The following is a 20,735-nucleotide window of genomic DNA, read 5'->3' on the forward strand; positions in this document are numbered from 1 at the left end:
ATCAATTGGCTTGCCAGAGGGATGGTGCGTCCATCTAGGCATTGCTTGTTTTTCTGTTGCATCGTGGTTTCTGCTGTGTTACTGGAACTGAGGGATGAGTAGCTTGGGAGATGCAGGCAGGTCAGAGTGTCACACAGAAAGAAGTTGAGGAGGGACTTTAGTTAGAGCGGCAGGATGACCTCAGAGGACCTACTCCCGCCTTCAAATCACCAACAGAAACACTGGCAGCTTTGATTAAATATTACCATTTCTGATGAGCTGAGGAGCAGAAGAAACAGGAAATTAGCTATTCCTAAAATTTTGATTATTCTCACTGATCCAAAGGGAGACTCGACACCAACGCACCAAAAAATAAAAGCTGAGTGATATTTCGAAAATTCATGCAACAAAGGGCACAGATGATTTTCATATTTGCAAAATAAATAATTGGGGCGTCTTGCAGAATACTAAAGTCTGTTGGAAGGAGAGGGAAAAAAATCTTTTAAGCAGCAAAAAAAAGTGGTGTGATCACAAACAACCCAGCAGCTCTCAGCCATAAACGTCACCCTGGCAGTGATGAAACAGAACCGGAGCCACAATTCATTTTCTGTTGACTGACTAATTGTTGCACCTCATCAGATAATTAGCACTCGTGCCTCCCACTTATGTAAAACACAAAATGACCTGCTGTCACTCAGCTTTTATGTGGCAACTTCATGAAAGTTAATTACAAACAGAGGCAATGACAGCCGAGTTTTATTTTCTCAAATTAAGTGTTACTTTGGATGATACACCAAAATAAAGAAGTAAAGACATGATTAGCTGGCCGTAGAGTTCATTAAAGGGAAAAGGCGATTCTTTCTATCTTTCCTGGGATCAAAGGCTGATAAAGTTAATGGAGAGAGACAGGTTTGAAAGTTTTACTGAATAAATCAAGCGCATACGGCCAGAGGTAACTGATTTATATACAGAGCCAATCATCTTCTCATTCCTCAACACTTTTTTTTCATGTTACAATCATGCATTTTTTATTCAGTCTTGTACCTATTCAGATTGTAAAATCAGAGATGGTAGATTATTACAATGCGATTTGACATTTGAAAGAAGCCATATTGTCAAGTCAATTTTATTGATATAGAGATATATCATGACATTTTACAAAGAGAGAATGTCTAGAACCACAATTTAATTCAATTTTAATTTGGATTTTAAAAGAACCAAAAGTTCCCCCCTGAGCGAGCACTTGGCGACGGCGGCAACAAAAAACTGCCTTTTGACGGACAGCGTAGATGGCGCAGCAGCCCCAAACTCTACATGGGAGGCCATCTGCCTCGACAAGCCAGGGAGAAAGAGACACACACAGAAACATGTTTGCCTCGGTATTTGCTGATGTACATTTTGAAGCATTGCAGTACGAAAAGTTGAAAATGCTATGGTTTTTTTTTTCACTTGTTTAAGATGTTTCGTTTTTCCTTTTTTTTAAAATTTTTTTTATGAAACTTTGACTTGACTTTAACTCTCATAATTCAGCAGCAGTTCCTACCTGTGCTGTCGTTGTCTTTCCAGATAAACTTTGTCTTCGCTTTTTGACAGCATGCAACATGTCAGATATGAGCTGGAGCTTCAGCTCAATTCTATAATGCTGCCTACATTGCCATTGTCTGATGGCATTTAACAGCCTATTTATTTTGCTCCAAATCAAACGATGGAAACACACCTACTGCAATGCGCATTTCCTTTTTTGTGACATCTCCACAGCTCCCTTAAAATTTGCTTGACAATTAAATGCATTCACAACTGGACAGAGTCTTGTTGTCAAGTTATTGCAGAGCAAGTCCGACCCACAAACTCTTCGGTAGGTTCAGCTCCTCAAATGCATCACACCGACTCCAGATTGTCTTTATTTTCCACTTTTGTATTCGTTGTCCCACAGTTCACATCTGTAGCAGCAGTCTGACAATGTTGCCTGCAGCAAGAACGAGTGATGAAATGACACATGGTGCATGTAATTTATTTGGAATTTGTCTTTTTGAGTAAGCAATGAATTAAATTCTGTGTGTGTGTGAGTGTGTGCGCGCGCGCGCCTGCACTAGATGTGTTCTCCTTGAGATGCTAGGGTTGTAACATCTCTGTCTGTTGAAAAGAAATTCTGCAGGGCAAACTCTAATTTTAACTTGTTTCTTGGTGCATGATGCAAAGCTGTTTGAATTCAGCTGACCAGATATCTGAGGGCTAGTGGTTCTCAGCCTTTTTGTTGTTGCCTCTTGGTTTCATGTTTATTTCAACATCTTCACAAACAGTTAAGCCACAGTAGCAAATACCAAAAGAAAGAAAAAGAAGAATTCCCAGATGTTGTATACCCACACTAAATTTAAACCTAATCGCTAAGCAATTAAACTTTCAGCAACATTTTTTCAGTGATAACCAGTACAAAAGGTGAAATCTTTAATTTTGAGATGTTGTATGGAAGTAAAAAATTACTTCCAACAACCATAGCAACCAGGAGCGAGAGGCAAACACTGACAAGCTATCTGATATCAACAAAAGGACGATGTAAGCATCTGCAAGAGGCAATTACGGCGTCATGTTCAGATCGTACTTCAACGTCTGCACAGCAAGACAAAATGGTGCTTGATTGTGAGGGAGAGGATTGTGTGGACCTGATGTATTTATTTCTAACACGTCGCCTTCTTAAAATAATCGCCTCGATCATTTTTTTTTCAAAGTTTTTCAGAAAACAAAAAAAACTGGAGAAAAAACATCATAAGGAGTTGTTTTAGTCACCAAAAAAAAAAGTCCAAAAAGGACTTAGGCAATTATTTTAGGAAGGTGACATATAGATTTCTCAGGTTTGCAGGGATCGCATTTGACTCTGCATGTGAATAAGCTTCAATAATTACCCCATGGCCTTTTCTTGAATGTGATCATTCTCTCTCTATATATATAATGAGAACAAAGGTACACAGCACAAACCCAACGACTCCTGACTGACAGCAGTCACATCACCCTCAGTTCTTCTTCTGTACTTTGCTCAGTAGCAGCACATTCCACACCACATTCCCTTTGCAAGTTGTCTTTTTTTTTCAAAAACTTTAGCTTCCATGGAATCTTATTTTTTCCCTGCCACTGATAATAATGAAATGAGGAGTGACAGGGAATAAGAGAGAGGGAGAGATAGAGAGAGAGAGAGAGAGAGAGAGAGAGAGAGAGAGAGAGAGAGAGAGAGAAAGTGCTGTGGGAGAGAGGTAACAAAGCTTGTCAGCTGCATTTGAACCTCCAGTATCCCGCCTCAGTCTGCCACCAGGAAGCCACACATATCTCACATCTTACAGGATTCAAAATGACTTGTATTGTCTGTCTTCGTGACACACACACACACACACACACACACACACACAAACACACACACACACACACACACACAAACACACACAAAACTCAAAGGACTCCAGCGATTCTGCTCGAAAGCCTTTAAGTGCCAAGTTCAACCTAGCAAGAGTTATTGTGACCTATCTAAGCGTGCATTCAGGTGGACTGTGGTGTGTGTGGGAGGAAGTGTAAGTGGTACTGATATATAAGTGTGTGTGGAGGGGGTGGGGGGGGTGAACCTGTCTGTCAGACCTGCCTGTCTGTAGACACTTCCTGTGCAAACCTCATTCAGAGCAAGAGACAGAGGAAGAGCGAGTTAGTGTAAATTCTCTGAGCCAGAAAAACCCTCAATCACATTTAATGGGCTTATTTATCCACATATTGTCATGAGACAATGCGTTCGCATGCCAGGCTGCATGTGTGAATATGTGCTGAGAGATGGGCTCCATCATAGCATCTCATAACAGGGCAGGTAGATGGGTGTTGTAATAAACTGAACATATTCCTCCTGCGTTGATGGTGTGCAGTGTTAATAGCGTTAGGTCGATGACATAACGGCAAATATTAAAGCTGTTTATTTTTCTTGCAGACATTAGCCAGGTCACATCTGCTGCTGATGTGACGGAGGCACCGCTCCTACTGCAGCTACCGAATGTAGTTTTATTTTACCCTTTTTTTTTCCTTTCCTCCTCCATCACAGATCGCAGAACATTGAAACCATTCCAGCATGTTGTGGGAGTATTTTACTCGCAGCTTTTAGGAGTGTCAGTCTGTAAAACCTGCAATGCAACCTGTCTCACCCTGCCTTAAGAAACTGGCAACCCACCTAAAAGCTTTTCATCTTGGAGGATTTCGTTGGTGTCCCCTGGTCTAATTGGTGTTGCAGAGACTTGTCTGTCCTGCCAAGAATAACATGCTGGGGGAAACAGTGAATCATTTCAAATCCAGATTTTTTTTTTCGTCTTTCCTTTTTTATTTTAATGTACGACTTTAATTGAAAGAAGGGGAATTTTAGCTGGCAGCAGGTTCAGTCACAAATATGAATACTCATCATTAAACCTGCATATTTGCCAACAACTAATTGGAGGTGAGGTGAGCAGGTGAAGTAGGTGGACAAATGCTGCTGTGAAAATACTGTCAGCACCCAAGGCCGCAGCCCTCAGAGAGCCCTCAGAGAGATAACACAGTTTATTTACCGCTTGTGCATAAAAATCTCTGTAGCCCTCAGTGTGACGTCTGACTGTTTTTAATTATTAGCTGCTGTTTTTAAAATGAAGCCCCCAGCATTTTTAGCATTCACTCTATATTTATGCAAAACACCTCCACTCTGATGTCTGCGTGTGTCTGCCCATCTCTCTCTCTCTCTGTTTCAGTTTCCTCTCATCTTCATTCTCATGACCACCACTATCATTCCCCTTTTTTACACCCCTCTCCTCAACTCTTGAGTCAGTCCCCACCTCATCTCCTCATCCTATTCTGCTCTCTTTTCCTCTCTCTAGCAGCACTTTCTCTCGATGTCTTGTTCGCTCCCTCCTCTGCTGTTCTTTCCCTCTTTGGAAACCAGCTCACTCTAGGGCAAAAGAAAAAAAATTCTACGGCTCACTTTGTCTCCCTGTCCGCCTCCATCTATGCTCCCCTCCTTCCGTCCTCCGTCTTTATCCTCTCTCTTTCACTTCTTTTGACTCCTTTTTTCGTCTCCTCTCCCCCTCTTATAATAGGTTACAGGACCCATCTATTGAAAATTCCCATTTGCACCGCTAGCCTCTCGGTGTCTTGCTCTCATCATATCGTTGGTGGAGTTTTCGCCAGTCTTTACTCTTCAGAGAAAAATAGAGGAGGAGAGCTAGCAGAGATAACACTCCCCTCACACACATAGACAGTGGAAAGAAGAAATTAATTGTTGTTAAAAGTTTTAATTTGCATGTTTTGGAAACATCTCAACATGCCTTCACCAGAGTGTAATAACTGGAGTTTCTGCGCTTAAAAAGGATGATGAGAGAAGAGAATAAATAATAACAGAATGCATTTATGTATCGTTTTCCAGGTGCTTGAAGATGCTTATAAGAGAGAAAAAAGGGAAATATGTAATGAACAATGTAGCACCAGTAACAGAGACACCAACAATAACAACAAAACAACAAAAGAAAAAGACAACAGCATGAAATGAGGCGGAAAAATACAGAATCGAAAAAGGGGAAAAGAAGAGGTGTTAAAGGAAGATGTACGTCAGGAAAAAAATAACATTCTAAATATTCTGCACATACTTTTCAACACCTACAGCTGCCTGAAGAAGCCTCACTCCATAAGCAAATTCAGAGATAATTGACCTCAACACGATTGTCAGTGAGAGGAGAGAGATGACGGGAAGCAGGGCGACGGAGCAAAGACAGAAGTGGGAGGCAGTGTTGTCACTGTGCATAATGGTGTTGCTATCATTATCGCCGAAAAGAAGAACAAAAAGAAAAAAAAAGAAAAAGAGGCTGGTGGTGGTGTGAGTAGCTGAGAAACAGAAAAGTCAGAGAGTGTTTGTGGGTCAAAAGAGCAAGAGAGTGTATGTGTTGTTTATTTCTGTAACTTTGCAGCAGAACTTTCTATGAGTGTGTGTTGGAGGTGTCCATTTTAGAGGAGCAGCTGCTGGTGGAGGCTTGTGGCACACAAGTACCCAGGCACAGATCTGCCTCGTGAACCCGATAGTACCAACATGTCAGTGACGATGTTAAACACATTTGTCTGGACCATGTGATGTGTTTTCCTCTCTGCATAATCAGCAACAAATTGCTCCCCTTTTTTTTTTCTTAAAGAGTGCTGCCTCCTGTACTTTACGGGATTTAGCCTGAAATAGCTACAAACAGAACAAAAGAACAACATCTCACTGCGGATTACATTTTACAATCACAATAAAACATAAAAATGGATCAAATATGGAACAGAAGTGATAAGAACCTTGCTGCATCATTCCTACTTACAGAGTCAGGGGCGGATTACTGCTCAACTTAATAGAAGGCTGTTACACACTTGTGCATGAATGTTATTATTTTCTGCTCCAAATCCTGGATGATGCACATAACAGCTCCATTTGGGCAGCAAATGTTCATCCAGTAGCATAATTTAGGAGGAGCTACCTTGTTTATCCTGCCCATATTAAGATAGGGAACCGAAGATCACTGATTTGAAATCAATAGTTCAAATAATTAGTTGCAATAATTATGCTGTTTATTTTGTAATTTTTTTTTAATTAAAAAACATAGTGCTATTGTTTTATTATCACCAGGGTCCTGATTTTCAGTCGAGAGGATATTTGACAGTTATCAAATAAAGACGGAAAATGTGCGAATGATACAGTACAAGGTTTTAGATTCTTAAAGAAATTGGCATTTCTAGTTTTAGGTTAAAATGTAGCACAATCACATGATGAGGAGTGGCAACTGAGAGAAAGCAAACAGTTTGAGCTAAAAACAGTGTCATTTGCTGAAATAAATATAATACCCAACTATAAGAACTAAGAAGAAAGGAAAGGAAATACCAAGCAGCCAAGACGCAACGTTACATTTCCAAGGAACTGCGCTTGCAATTTTATGCAGAACTATCAATAAAACTTTAAAGCTTAAGAATATGCAAAAAAGGGGGGAAAAAAAATAAATTGAAAGAAAGATGTCAAAAAAATATGATGATTATTCTGACAGATGACCCTAACCCTAACCCTTGATGACACGATTCGAGCTTTCATAAGAAAGTCAAATTTACGATTCATTTTCAAAAAAATTGAAAAATGACTACGTTCCCTTACACCTGAACGATTTGCAGCGTCATTTATAAAAAGGTATGTTGTGACACATTTTACCACCAAAAATTCACAACTCAGGCGACTTTTTTCTTCTTTGTGTAATATTTTTATTAATTGTTCAGCCGCAGTTTTAAGATTGTCAAAGTGATTCTCTAGCGAAAAAAAACACTGCATGGAGCTTCCTCCCTCTCTTCAGATCTTTGCTTATTATCCGTGCTCCGTCACTTCCCTCATCTCTTTCTCTGCCCGACTCATGCTAAATGGAAGCTGTGTATTTCTGCGTTAGAAAGCCAGTCACATCCTACTCACTCTTCTTTTTAGCCCCTCTTAAGAGTCTCTCCCTCTCTCTCTTTTTCATTTCCCACCTCTACCTTTCTCCCTCCATCCTTGACACTCTTTCTGTCTCTTTCTCTCTCTCTCACCCTGCTCACTCCAGCCGTTGTTCTGTCCAAGCTGACACCCTTGAATGATTCTGCTGGAGTCTTGGCCCTCGGAGCCTGACAAGAATTCGAGGTCTTTGTGTGTGTGTGTGTGTGTGTGTGTGTGTGTGTGTGTGTGTGTGTGTGTGTGTGTGTGTCTTCAAGCATAGATGAAATATGAGCTGTTAAATATGAATGCTGGGTTATATTCTGGTGCCATGCAGTCATGTCACTCATGCATGGAGGAAGAGTAACAAATGTGTGCACGCATATATACACATATTCAGTGTGTGTATGACAACTAACTTCAGAGGTTTTATGGTATTATTCTGCATCACATTTGCTCTCCATTTGTCTGTGATACTTGCCACACACAGTCAGTCACACTCACAGAGGCAGGCCCTGGATTCAGGCTTCACTGACTTTAAACCTTGCACAGGCTGACGGTAATTTCTGCCTCCAAATTACATTCCAATGGCTTCATAAATCTGCTGCCTCCTCCTCCGCCCCTTTCTCCCTCACTCTCTCTCCCTCCATCTTCTCTATCTTCCCCTCTTCTCTGCCATCCCTCCTCTTGTCCTCTCTCTCGCTTTTACTCCAGCCTCACTTCATTTTTCCTGTATGAACCTCTACACCCCTTGCTCCCTTCCTCGCTCTCGCTGCCTCCAATTCACCATCACTCCTTCTCCCCCTCCTTTTTTCCCTCCCCCCATCACTTGTTTCCCCACACTCCTTTCTGGCGCTGGCTCAGTAAATGAGAAACAGGGAGGCAGAGATGGGAATGTTACGTGTGCGGGGTAGTTAAATAGTCACACTCACACATAAATCCATACAGACACGTACACACATCTACACAAACACAGATGCACTCATACGCACACACACACATGAAGAGAAGTGTAAATAAACGCATACATGGGCACACGTCCACAGTCAAACATCATAAACAGCCCATTATATTTTGATTGAAAGACAAGCATTTGGGCAGCCGTATATTTTGCAAGCCTCCAAATTGACTTGCGGCAATTACACACAAAGATGTTTCTGCATGCATACACATGTGCACACGCACTGCCATTTTAATGAGAGTGTTCATTTTAGAGATAGTGCCTCTCGGTGAAATTATTGCCAATATTGGGCCCCAATGGTAGGTCCAAGTGTTCTCAAGCCAGTTGTCTTTATGGGCCATGGTGGGCTACAAACACCACCCCCCATCTCCCTCACCGCCACTTTAACTGCTGCTCTGCTGTAGCCGACAAGACACACGCTATGAATACATGGGTGTAATATGCATAAGCACACAATGTAGACACCAACTTAAGCATTAATACTAAAAACAGACATCGACACACGCCGTAGCAGAGGCCAGTGGAGAACAATAGTGCCGTCTGACAATGGGGCTCAGAGGAATTCTCTTCTCCATATTAATATTCAGCAGAGTGGCTGTAGAGAGAGTGTGTGTGTCAGCAGGACGCACACTCATCAACCTCGCTAACACTGGGGTTAGACAGCCACATGATTACAAAGTACTCAGAGTTTGGTCCCCAGCCTCATAACTATTAATCCCTTGCTCCTGCTCCCTAACTTCCTAGCTCCTCGCTCCCCACAGTGCACGGAGCGAGTCGACTGCCAAGTATCACAGCTGTCACTTTTCTTTCCTCTCCATTTTCCATTTTTTTTCTCCAACAGCCTGATGGAGCAAATGCTTGATGGAAATGGAGATTTGATATTGTTAATATTCCTACTTCCAACCACTACAATGTTTTAAATGTTTAGTAATGCAGATAGAAAGCAATCTATGGAAGAGAAGTGGAGGAGAATTGGGCCAATTTTATTTTTTAATGCACAACTCAGAAGACTCCTGTTATATAAGTTCAGTGAAGAGACTTTTGGTCTTTCTGAGTCTTAGTCACATCTTTAGTTGCCATAAATTTTGTTGGAGTGAGGAAAGTAATGACTAGAAGTACAACACTCTCCTCTGTGGATTTTACTTCCATTACATAGTTGTCAGACATGTCTAAAACTATTACTTTTCAGGGAAAGTGAAATTAATAATTAAAAAAAAAAACATATAACAGGGCTGTTTAGCTCTGACAAAGTCAAACAGGGTTGCCTTGTCACTTCGTTCAAAATGGCTGGGTGGAGCATGAAGATTTGAGGATTTAATGTAGGTACAATATTAAGTCTTTTGTTAATGGTTTTCTTTGGTTGAATACTTATAAAACCCTCAGATAAACGGAATGTGTAGATAAGAGTGTGGCTGGAGCTGATCATTACTTTCAGCGACGATTTTAATCTGCAGATTATTTCAAGGATGAGATCATGAATCGTTTTTTTTTTTCCGGTAAAATGTCAAGAAAATTGAAAAAATGCTCCAACACAATTGGCAGGAGCCCAAAATGACGTGTACAATTCCCTTCTTTTGTGCTTCAAGACCAAAACCCACGGACCCGAAAGCCCCCCCAAAAAAAGCAACAAATACTAGAATCTTTAGAATCAGCAAATAATTGTTTTTTTTTAAGACAGATAAATATTAAAATAGTTAAAAAATACTTATTGTAATGTTCTACCGATCAACTAATCTAGATAAGAGGATTCCTCCCATTAGCAGCGATATGCAAATTGTACAAGGTGACCGCCAAGAAGGAATGGAGAGATATTACTTCCATCTGTAAACCAGCAATAACTCCAATCACTTACAGCACATATTTGCACATCTGATCACTTTTCTTCAGCAGATGTACGGCGTCCATCCCATTTATATCAATTAGGCTTGACATGAAATGAACATTACAAACACCTCCTCGCTATAACTCAGTACAGTTCAACAGCGGCACAAATTACAGCTTTCAAAATGGCCATTAAAATAATTCAACACCTCTCAAAAGAGATTCAATAAATGCTGAACATTATAATCCTCTTGAACGGAGGATTCATTGCAGGGCTGTTGTATTATACTACATTTGTTTTATCTAAGTGTACTCATTTCTGAAATTAATTTGACTCGCCAGATAAAAGGGGTACTGGCAAATGAAAAAAAATTCACCTGCCAAGCATATTTTGAACACACTGAATAATAAATTGCCTTTTTTATGTCAAATATACATTTGTTTCAGAACATTTTATTGAAATAATGAGGTATTATTTTGATTTTTGTGAGAAAAACAGGCTTACCGTCCTTATGTCTGCAGCTTCTTATCTCAAAACTCATAAAAACTTTCTTTTCTTGTTGTTTCTATTTTCAAAGGTCAGCGTATTCCTTATAAATATTTCCATTCAATACAATAACTAATCAGCCAAACAGCAACTCGAAGCAGCAGGGCTGCTTAAGTGCTAGAAAAAACACATATGAAAGCATGTGTGTGTGTGTGTGTGTGTGTGTGTGTGTGTGTGTGCGTGTGTGTGTTTGCAGCAATAATTCCACAAAAATGAGACCCTCATAATTGTTAGTCTCATTGCTCGACTACTTTGGTACAAACATTTACCTGCCCATGTAGCACATAATATTAATACTAATAATAATATTCATGCACCAAATGCAAAAATCTTGGTAGGTACTTATCTCAGACTCTGGGTGTTGATAATAATTTGGCAGTTTATGTGCATCCAGAGTACCAATCCTTGGACTGTTCCCTTGAATGTCTCATTAGTATAGGCAAAAAACTACTGCTACCAGCTAATTATTATAGTCGCAAATGTAGAGGGGAGACAAGAAAGAGCATTTAATCCCACTGAAGCAACAGTGAAAGTCACATGGTGGCGGCGTGCCTGGAGGTTGTCATTGACTGGCTCACAAGAGCAGAGTGATTTCTGTCCCCCTGAGGAACGAGATGTTCTATGTGCCCCCTGTTAACGCAGGACAGAACAAGTTCAGCTGGAAAGATGCGCAATGATGAGTCAATCAGAAATGATTTTGACCTCAACAATACAGAGGGTAACCTGCCTGAGCTGTGTGTTAACTGCCTTTTATTTTTCTTTCTGTTTTTTCTTCTCATCTGAGGCTGCAAGATTGGAGTTTGCTCCTTCTCTGTATCCTCGGTACTGTAGGTTAGTGTTGTAAACACACCACAATCCATGACTTTTACCATCAGAGGTCAGAAATAAAGCATCTAACAATTTTAACTGAAAAAAAAACAAAATTCTGGTGCACACACAGTGAGGGTCCACTCATTGCTGCTTCTAGCTTGAAGAAGAGTCTGAGTACGAAAGTGCCAAAGATGATGGATGGTTTCTAGATGAAAATTAAATGTTGTTTTGTAATAAGCTTTCAATTAAACAAGAGGAATATACACCTGCAGATACAGCTAAAAGCAGTTGAAAGCTTTCCGTAACCTTCCTCCAACTCATCCTCCTCTCTTTGAAATGACGACTGTTTGACTTTTACCTCCCAACTTCCTCTTCTGACACATGCTCCTTAAAGCTTCCCTCGTCTCACTCCCCCGCTCCCAGCTAGGCTTTCTTCTGAAAATCTATAACTTTTTTTTTTTTTTTTTTTAAAGGCTGGCCTCAGTGATAGAGTTTCACATAGTGAAGTCTAATGGGTGATGGCAGAGAGCTGTGGAGATGCTGCTGATGCTCAACATTCACATCTTGTCCGGTCCTGGCAGATATTTGGCCTGTGGTAGGCAGAGACTAGAGCACAGTCTGAGGGTAATATTGGACCAGACACGCAACTAATTACGAGTAGATGTTTTAAAATGACAGCGTTATTAAAGGTGGCATCTGCTGTTAATACATGACTAATGATATCTCATTAAAAGTCTTGAATAATGATTTGGACTTCAAAGCCACATTAAAGCTTTAGCCTCCAAATTACTTCCATGAGAGAATTGAATTATTTTGAGGACAGACTGATGAATTGCAAATGAATACAATGGGTTTGGCATTTCATAACATCTAGAATTTCTACGTCGACTGTCCCTGAACAGACCACTTTATCACTTCTCCTTAAATGCCAATCAAAGAATCAAGCTTTTTATTTTATGCAAACAATGTCTGTTTAGCATTCTGCGTCACGACGAGCTGTCTTCATTACTGTACATGTTAGCCCAGTCCTCACGTATAAATCCGTTTACAACGCCACAAAGTAGTCTGGAGTTGTTTTATTTGAGAAAAACAAAAAAACAAAAACAATTTCATTGGCACATACTGCCATAACTACCTCACCAAAGTACTATTTTACCACATGCCTTTCCATTTATGGAACCAGTTGAAACGCAAAATACTCACAACCTCACCATGAGATTGTTTGGTGCGCAAATTATGGGAGGTTTTTTCTCAGCTGCCACGTGTGTCCTTTGAAAATGAAAATGAGGACGGCTTTATTTGTCTCTATTTGTGTTTAAGCAAACTCCATGATAATTTCCCAGTTGGCTCTGTAGTCTACTTACTCTGGGATGAAGTCAACAGGCGAATGTGAGCAGCGGAGCAGTTAATGGCCTTGATGAATCTGTCTCTCTGCACTCAGTATTCCTGATGAAAACCTTACATTTCTAGCTAGTGTTCACTGGGGATTTGATTCTGCACTCAAGATACAAGCACTTAGCGTGCAGTGGTTAATAAAAGCTCCAAAGCTTTGTTTAAAAAAACAACAACAACAGATATAAAACATAGAGTTACCTTAAGAGGAGGTTAGTGTCCATAGGGAGCTTAGTGGTGTTCATATTCAGCGTTGACCTTCAGGAAATATTTTCACAAAGTACTTAATTTTAAACAGTTCAGATGGGGATAATTATTTAGCCCGAGCTTTTTAGTAGTCCATATTGTGCTAACATTATGTATTGACGTCATGCAAAGAAAGCTGATTTAAAATATGATGACACAAAATCATTTATAACAGAGATGCACAAGCGCTTATCTGCTTACAAGATGCTGCATAAATAAATATTTTAGCTCAGATGTATTACATTGTGAATATTTTTATGGTTGGGCTTCTTTCTTCCTTTCAGTGAAATATTTAACTGCTCAGAGTTTGAAAGGGTTAAGCTTATGAAGTATTATTTGTGTTACACTCATTGTATAGTATATACCGCATGCAGCCTGAGACTGAAGAGTGCAAGTGGGCACCACATGGTTTTATGGGCGTCATGAGCCAGAAATATAGAGAACTCCTGCAGTAAGTCATGCTGCATCCCACAGGTTCAGGTTGATTCTCCTCATAACTGAGGAAGTTCATAAACTGACCCTGAACCGACGTGATTGACAATTTTGCCACCTCCTCATCACAAAGCAGCGATCATGAGCGATTCCGTTTTGACTGGATTCACTTGTTTAGAATTGGTGTATTTTTATGCTTAAGTATAAAAAAGATTTAGTAGGAAGGACGCTCGCAAAATAGTTATCCTAGAGGTTTTACAAGAAGGTATAAAACTGTAATCATCATTCAACACCTTTGTTTTGCTCTCGATTCAATTACAAATGTCTAAACTCAGCCTGATATGCTGTATTGCATCTCCATATTAAAACGCTGCATTTCTCTTCTGCTTTCTCGTTCCAGTTTGGAGTGCACGAACACGCCATCCTGCTAAAGCGGAGTGAAGCACACCTTTAGGATTCCAGAGAGCGACCAATTTCAAACCAACATTTGGGAGAACTTTTGGTGCCGAAGCACGTGACTGGAACGTCCCCGCACTGTTTCAAGCGGACTACTAACTGTACATGCAGTCATCTGGATTTACATGGAATGGAAAGAAAGTGCTCAAACATTTAACAGTGGAGAGTGAGGCAGTAACTGAGAGGAAAAGAAGGGAAGCCAGGCTGTATTCTGCATTTGGCAAACCTGTCCATCCCTGCCTCGAGATATTCTTATGACATCACTAAACTGTGAATGTAACATATCCAATTTCCATAAGGACTCTCACTCTCTGTTGGACTTTCTTTGATACTGAAACCAAGAGCAGCATGGTTCACTACTATCATTGCATGACCCACTAAGTGTATCCAGGATTGCTTTTGAATTCGAAGAAGGACCCTTGAGCACTACACCATCTTCTGGCTGTCTGCCCAACTGTAACATTTGGGTGTGGAAGGGTGGTTGCTGAATCAAGCCTCTGGACCCTCAGTGAGGATGACTTAAGTTGGCAGGCCTAAAAGCCCCTTACCCAGAGAGAGACAGACAGACAGACAGACAGACAGACAGACAGACAGACAGACAACCAGGCAGTTGGAAACACACACAACACACAAATGTGGGTGCCAAGGTGGCCCTAAGCCATGCTGGTGTTGCTACTCATGCAGCCCTGGAGTACAGGCTATCATCATCCTCATCATCATTCACCAAAGCTGAGGAAGACTGAACGGCCCTGAGGAACTAGGCTGCACTTCTGAACGATTCAAAGAAGACTGAGACTCTGCACTAACACACAAGATCCACAGTGACAACTTCAATCACACATAGAGACACGCTAATACTCTTTTCCAGAAACCCTCGATACCAGAAAAAAACAAAGCTGCGGCGAACTTGAAAGGCACCGACTGCACAGGTGAGCGTGCCCTCGGCAATCATACGCAGGGTTGGTCAGACCTTTTACACACTTTTAGACACAACATTTGTGCACACACAAACACACACACACACACACACACACACACACACACTTACCACACTTATATCTTGCTGTCAGCTATGTGATAAAAAACACATACAAGCTCTGTACTCCGACAAAGGCCTTTTTTTCCAGCCCACAGAGGAGGGGGTTGGGGGGGGGGGGGGCTATCAAAATGAAAGAAGTCACAGAGCTGGAGGACTGAAGCAGAGCTGATTGGTCCAATCTGAGTCTGTAGGAATCGACAGACAACTGGAGAGGAAATGATAACAGAGGATTAAAAAAGATAGAGAGAGGGAAGGAGAGCAGGAGAATGACTGCTCAGACACTTCTGTAAACAAACCTGAGAGTGGATTTAATGAAAGATTATGACGGAGAGGAAGTGGTGGGTGGATGCGAGAGGTAGGTAGCGTGAAGATGCAGGAAAGAGAATGAACCGAGTGGGGGATGGGGGGTGGGGGTGACGTACAATGTCATTAAGAGGATGTGTGAATGGGAAACATTGACATGTTGATTAAAAAAAAAAAACACATATGTGCCATGAAGTTATTTGTAAGCCTGGCACCTAAAAGCATATGCTTCATGGTATTTATGGCACATTTTCAATATGTTCCTCTGTAGTGACACTCCCATTTGTGTCACCTTTCAGTTGATTTTTTTGTAAGAAACAAACTGAATCCATGCTAAATTCATGGCTGACACTGTTTTTCACATTTAACTAGTAAATTCTGCGAGTGTCAGGCTGAGACAGGAGCTGGTACTGTTGCTACTGTAAAGATCTCCTTTGCCTTTAGATGCATGTGCAGCTAGTTACAAATATCTTACAAGGACAAAAAAAACTACAGTCCACTAATAGTTAGTCATTCCTCTTTGTGCAGCACACTGTGCTGACTTGTCTTCTAGCAACTCATTTCCCCCACTTCCTGCGAGTGACTGTCCAATTCTCCATCTGTCTCTTTGCTCCCACCCCTCCCTTCTCCATTTCCTCAGTCTCTCAGTTCTATTGTTGCCATCTCTTGTTTTATTTGCATGGTTTTTGACTACAGCCAAAGGGCAATTTTGCATCTAGCACTGAGTTCATACACAAATAACACATACACATGCATGTTTGCACCGAATGGGAGGGAGAGGGGAGAAAAAAATCCTTGCCTTTAGAGGATTTCTTTATCAAATGTGCTGTCAAATCATGTCAGGCATTTCATGTCTGGGCAATTTTTCCAGCCCCAGGCTAGCCAAAAGAAGGGACTCAAACAAGAGGCTGCTACAATATAACTTTCACCACTGTACATTATTCATATTCTATAAATAGTGTGTGCGAATTTGAGTGCACAGAGATCATTTTATCTGAATTTCAAATTTATGTCACTGATGTTTGTGTCGCGTTTGTTTCGCAAGGATACAATCATTTTTTTTTTAAATGCGACAGAGGAACGTATTAATGTTGCAGAAAAATGCTTCTCTGTAAAACATCTCTCTAAAACATTTCAGGGGATTTCAGGACCATTTTCCTGAATAATTTATAGAAATTTCACGAACAATAAAAACCAAGGGAAAACATGCATTATACATATCAGCTTGAACTGAAACTACTGTTTGAATACTTTGTCATCTCTGTTTCCATATTTGCGTGTGCATTTCTTTGTGTACATTTTGGTCTTTACTTCTGTCTCCTGAGAAATGCGGAAGTTCTGTAGATTTATACAAACATATTCTCTGTCATTTTTGCAGAGAAATATAATGCACAACAAGTTTACTACTACTGTTGTCTTCAAAGCTATCAACACAACTGTGAGCAATTAATCGGATTTCCTTCTCCCAATCTTTCTTCCATTTTAGTTTCATGTCACTCACCCCATTTCAGTTAATCTTCTCTAAAGCCCCCCCCCCCCTCCCCGCAATGGTCACTGTCCAATTTTCTCCATTTCTGTCATCCCTTTGCTTTCTGTGATTGTCGTAATCTTCCTCGCCCACTCACTCCACCCCTCATCACTCTCTATACTTTAAAATGTCCATTTGTCTTCTGCTTGGTCGCTCTGACCCATATAATACTGGACAGCCTCTCCAAAAGTATGCTTCACAAGTCACAAGACCAAATCTTTCACACTTAAGTAACAAAGAAAATGTAACTTTCAACAGTAGGTATTAAAACTGCAACTTTTTCAAGCTTTTCTAGTGATAGGGGTTCACTGTATGGTTTGACCTATGCTTTGTGTAGCTAAAAGCTCTGCCTGCCAAAAACTCTTTCTCCTCTTTCAAAGTAATAAGCCACACCTCCACTGATTCTAGAGTCAGTGTGTTCCATCTTTTGTACTGGTATTAATCCAGTTTACCCTTTTGTCTCTTTCCATCAGGAGCTGGGCATCAACATGGCAGCTGAGAGTCTTGCTGAGCTCCGTGATTGGCTCTTTCTGCTCCTCCTGTGCCTCACCTTATTGGCTGAGGTGCTGGAACTGGCGGCAGCAGCAATTGCCATGGAGACGGGTGAGGGAGATGAGGGAATTGTTTGTCCCTCAGTGTGCCGATGTGATGAGGGTTTTGTCTACTGCAATGACCGTGGCCTCAGTTTAATTCCTCCTCTACCATTAACAGCTGCCATCCTCTACTTGCAGAGCAACCGGCTGAGTAATGCTGGGCTGCCTCCCTCACTGGAGCGCAGCACTTCCATAAGAGTGATTTACCTGTATGCCAATCAGTTGGATGAATTCCCTATACACCTCCCGCCTTCATTACGGGAGCTTCATTTGCAGGATAATAATATACGAACGTTACCGCGATCAGCTCTGGCCAAGTTACCATTACTAGAACGTTTACACCTTGATGATAACTCAATATCCACAGTTAGCATCCAGGAGCGAGCTTTTTCTGGGACTCCACGGCTTCGGCTGTTGTTTTTATCAAGGAATCACTTATCAAGCATCCCTGCAGGCTTGCCAGCATCCTTGGAAGAGTTACGATTGGACGACAACAGAATAAGCACCATCCCCACTCATGCCTTCCGAGGACTCTCCTCCTTGCGACGCTTGGTCCTGGACGGGAATCTGTTGGCCAACACACGTATTGCAGATGACACCTTTTCACGACTTTCCAATCTGACTGAGCTGTCGCTGGTCAGGAATGCCTTGCAGTCTACACCGGTCAACCTCCCCTCAGCTCACCTTGTGCGACTCCATTTGCAGGATAATGGAATGACCCACATACCAAGAGGGGCTCTGGATGGGATGCGACGGCTACAGAGGCTTGATCTGTCAGGCAACAATTTGACCAGTCTCCCTCGAGGACTTCTGAAGGACACAGAAAGCCTGGAATTACTGCTGCTGAGAGGAAACCCCTGGTACTGTGGCTGCAACCTTCGCTGGCTTCATGCCTGGCTACATAGCCGAGGGGCAGCTGTGACAGTTAGGGGTCTGACCTGCCAGGGGCCTGAGGCTGTGAGGGGCCAGACCCTCAGAGACCTCACTGCCCTAATGGAACAATGTGAAGGTCCGCCTGCTGGCCCCGGTACTGGAGTGGGGGTGAACCCAGCGGAAAAAGATGGAGGAGGTGAAGACGGTATAGGAGTAGGCCAAGCAGTGGCTTCAGTTCCACATGGTAGCACCACCACAAACTCTATGTTGGTTCCCACACAAGGTTCACTCTTCACACTGCGAGCCAAGCGGCCAGGCCTTGTTATGCCGCTTCCTCCAGGTGAAGAGGGACAAGTGTCTGGGGATGCCCTGGAGCTGACTGTAAAACCTCTCTCTTCAGACAGTGTGCTGATCAGCTGGCTGTGCCCACAGCCAGCTCCCTCCTTCCGCCTGTCATGGCTGAGGTTGGGGAGCAGCGCAGCTCTTGGCTCCATAACAGAGACTCTTGTACCTGGAGAGAGGAGGCAGTACCTCCTTACCCAGCTCACACCACGCTCACATTACCTCATCTGCCTGCTGCCACTACGACAGGAGCCTTCCGTTGGAGGCTCCAACATGGGGTCATCACGTGTTGGCAGTATAAACACAGACAATAAAGACTCTGCCCCTGCCTGTGCTCAGATAGAGACTGGAGAGGCTCTAGTAAGTTCCAGAGGGGAAGGGTCAGATAAGGAGGGACAGGACTCAGAGCTAACAGCCCTGCCACTGGCTGGGATCATTGGGGGTGCCACAGCATTAGTAAGCCTTCTGTTAATCTTTGGAATTTTCTGCTGGTATGGACAAAGAACAGGTTACATGTCAGGGGACTCAAATTCATACAGCAGGGGCCGTGGGGGGAAACATTATGATGACTATGTAGAGTCAGGCACCAAGAAAGACAATTCCATCTTAGAGATCAGGGCCCCTCCTGCAGGGTTTCAGATGACAGCTATGGCCCATCAGCCCCTACAGCCTAAACTGGAGGATGTCACCTACATCCACACCATTTTCCCCTCTTCCTCTTCGTCCCAGGCAAATGGGACCTACCGGAGCAACCACGCAGCTGGCAGCCTCAACGGCACTATCCTCAGCCAGACCAGCCACCATCATGTTACTTATGGTACCAACCGTGGCTACAGAGAGGGCGGCATCCCTGACATAGATTATGCGTACACGTGATGATACAGGGACATACTTCCTGAGCCATGAATGCCTGGCGCCATTTCTATGATGACGACCCCATGGCCTGTGGCCATTTTGTCCTTGGTTTCCAAAGTACCCTTTGTGCCTCTGCTGGTTCAATTTTTGATTGGTCTGCTAAGTAGAAGAGACTTATTTCTGCTATGTTGATTGGACATTATTATTGAGTGACAGAACAGCCCTACTATAATATACTACTGTATATCATGATACAGTACACTCTTCTTTCAGCGATACTTATAGTTATAAATGGTTATGTTTTCTCTTTTGGATTATCTCAGTGTCTTTCAAAACTACTGTTCTTCTTGGCTCGTAATAATACACAGTAACTTATTTGAGGTTGATATACTAGGCTTAGCTGATTTAGAAGGAAATATATTTATAATATGAGGAGAAGGCACTTGATGTGTATAGAGATAGCTCTCATATCTTCCAACCAACTGTAAGCTCTATGCTGTATAGATAGTGGTTGTTATAATGCACAGATGACAATGCATCATGGATGACATGAAAAGATGTGTTCCTAGGGCCCCCTCCTTTCCTCTTGGTTACTTCACCCCCCTTTTTTTTAATTGTTCCTCCTCCCCGCCTCTTTTTTTTTTGGCTTAGGCTCTTTCCTTTTATTTCTCTCATGTCTTTTGTGGTGTCGTGAGCAGAAGATGACTTTGTTCTCGCCAAAGGAGCTGACAGCGGTGATAACAGTTCTGACACAGACGGGAGACACAAACCACCGTATGGGGAGACTAATGAGAGGGAGAGAGAGGGGGACAGAGTGGGGGGTGATGGATGGATGGATGGATGGATGGATGGACAGATGGATGGATGGATGGATGGAGGGAGGGAGGGAACCTAAAAGATGACAAGTGAGGACAGTGAAGGATTCTGTTTTGAGGATGAAGACACTGAAATGTGTGTGCTTGCTTTAGGGAGAGTTGGGACAGGGAAGAGGAGAAAAGTAGGATTAAGTGGAAAAAAGGGCGTGTGACAATGCTGCTGCAGGGCGTAAAAAGAAAAACAATTTTAAGTAAAAAGGATGTGAGCTTGAGAGGGGTGCGGG

General features: G+C 42.1%; 2 protein-coding genes across 5 annotated transcripts in view; one reads left to right on the forward strand and one right to left on the reverse strand.

Annotated features, from left to right (window-relative positions):
• Positions 1 to 20,450, forward strand: part of flrt1b (fibronectin leucine rich transmembrane protein 1b) — a 27,174-nt gene extending 6,724 nt beyond the window's left edge. For both annotated transcript variants that reach the window (XM_086221756.1, XM_086221757.1), the window contains exons 2-3: positions 14,048 to 15,032; positions 17,447 to 20,450. In XM_086221756.1, the coding sequence (XP_086077882.1) occupies positions 17,462 to 19,657 (2,196 nt within the window). In that variant the 5' untranslated portion in view covers positions 14,048 to 15,032; positions 17,447 to 17,461 and the 3' untranslated portion in view covers positions 19,658 to 20,450. The remainder of the gene's footprint in view (positions 1 to 14,047; positions 15,033 to 17,446) is intronic.
• Positions 1 to 20,735, reverse strand: part of macrod1 (mono-ADP ribosylhydrolase 1) — a 130,634-nt gene that overhangs the window by 81,773 nt on the left and 28,126 nt on the right. The window lies entirely within an intron of this gene.

This window comes from Aulostomus chinensis, chromosome 13, assembly GCF_037954235.1.
Source record: "Aulostomus chinensis isolate RoL2024-O1b breed Wild chromosome 13, RoL_Achi_v1.0, whole genome shotgun sequence".
Lineage (NCBI taxonomy): Eukaryota > Metazoa > Chordata > Actinopteri > Syngnathiformes > Aulostomidae > Aulostomus > Aulostomus chinensis.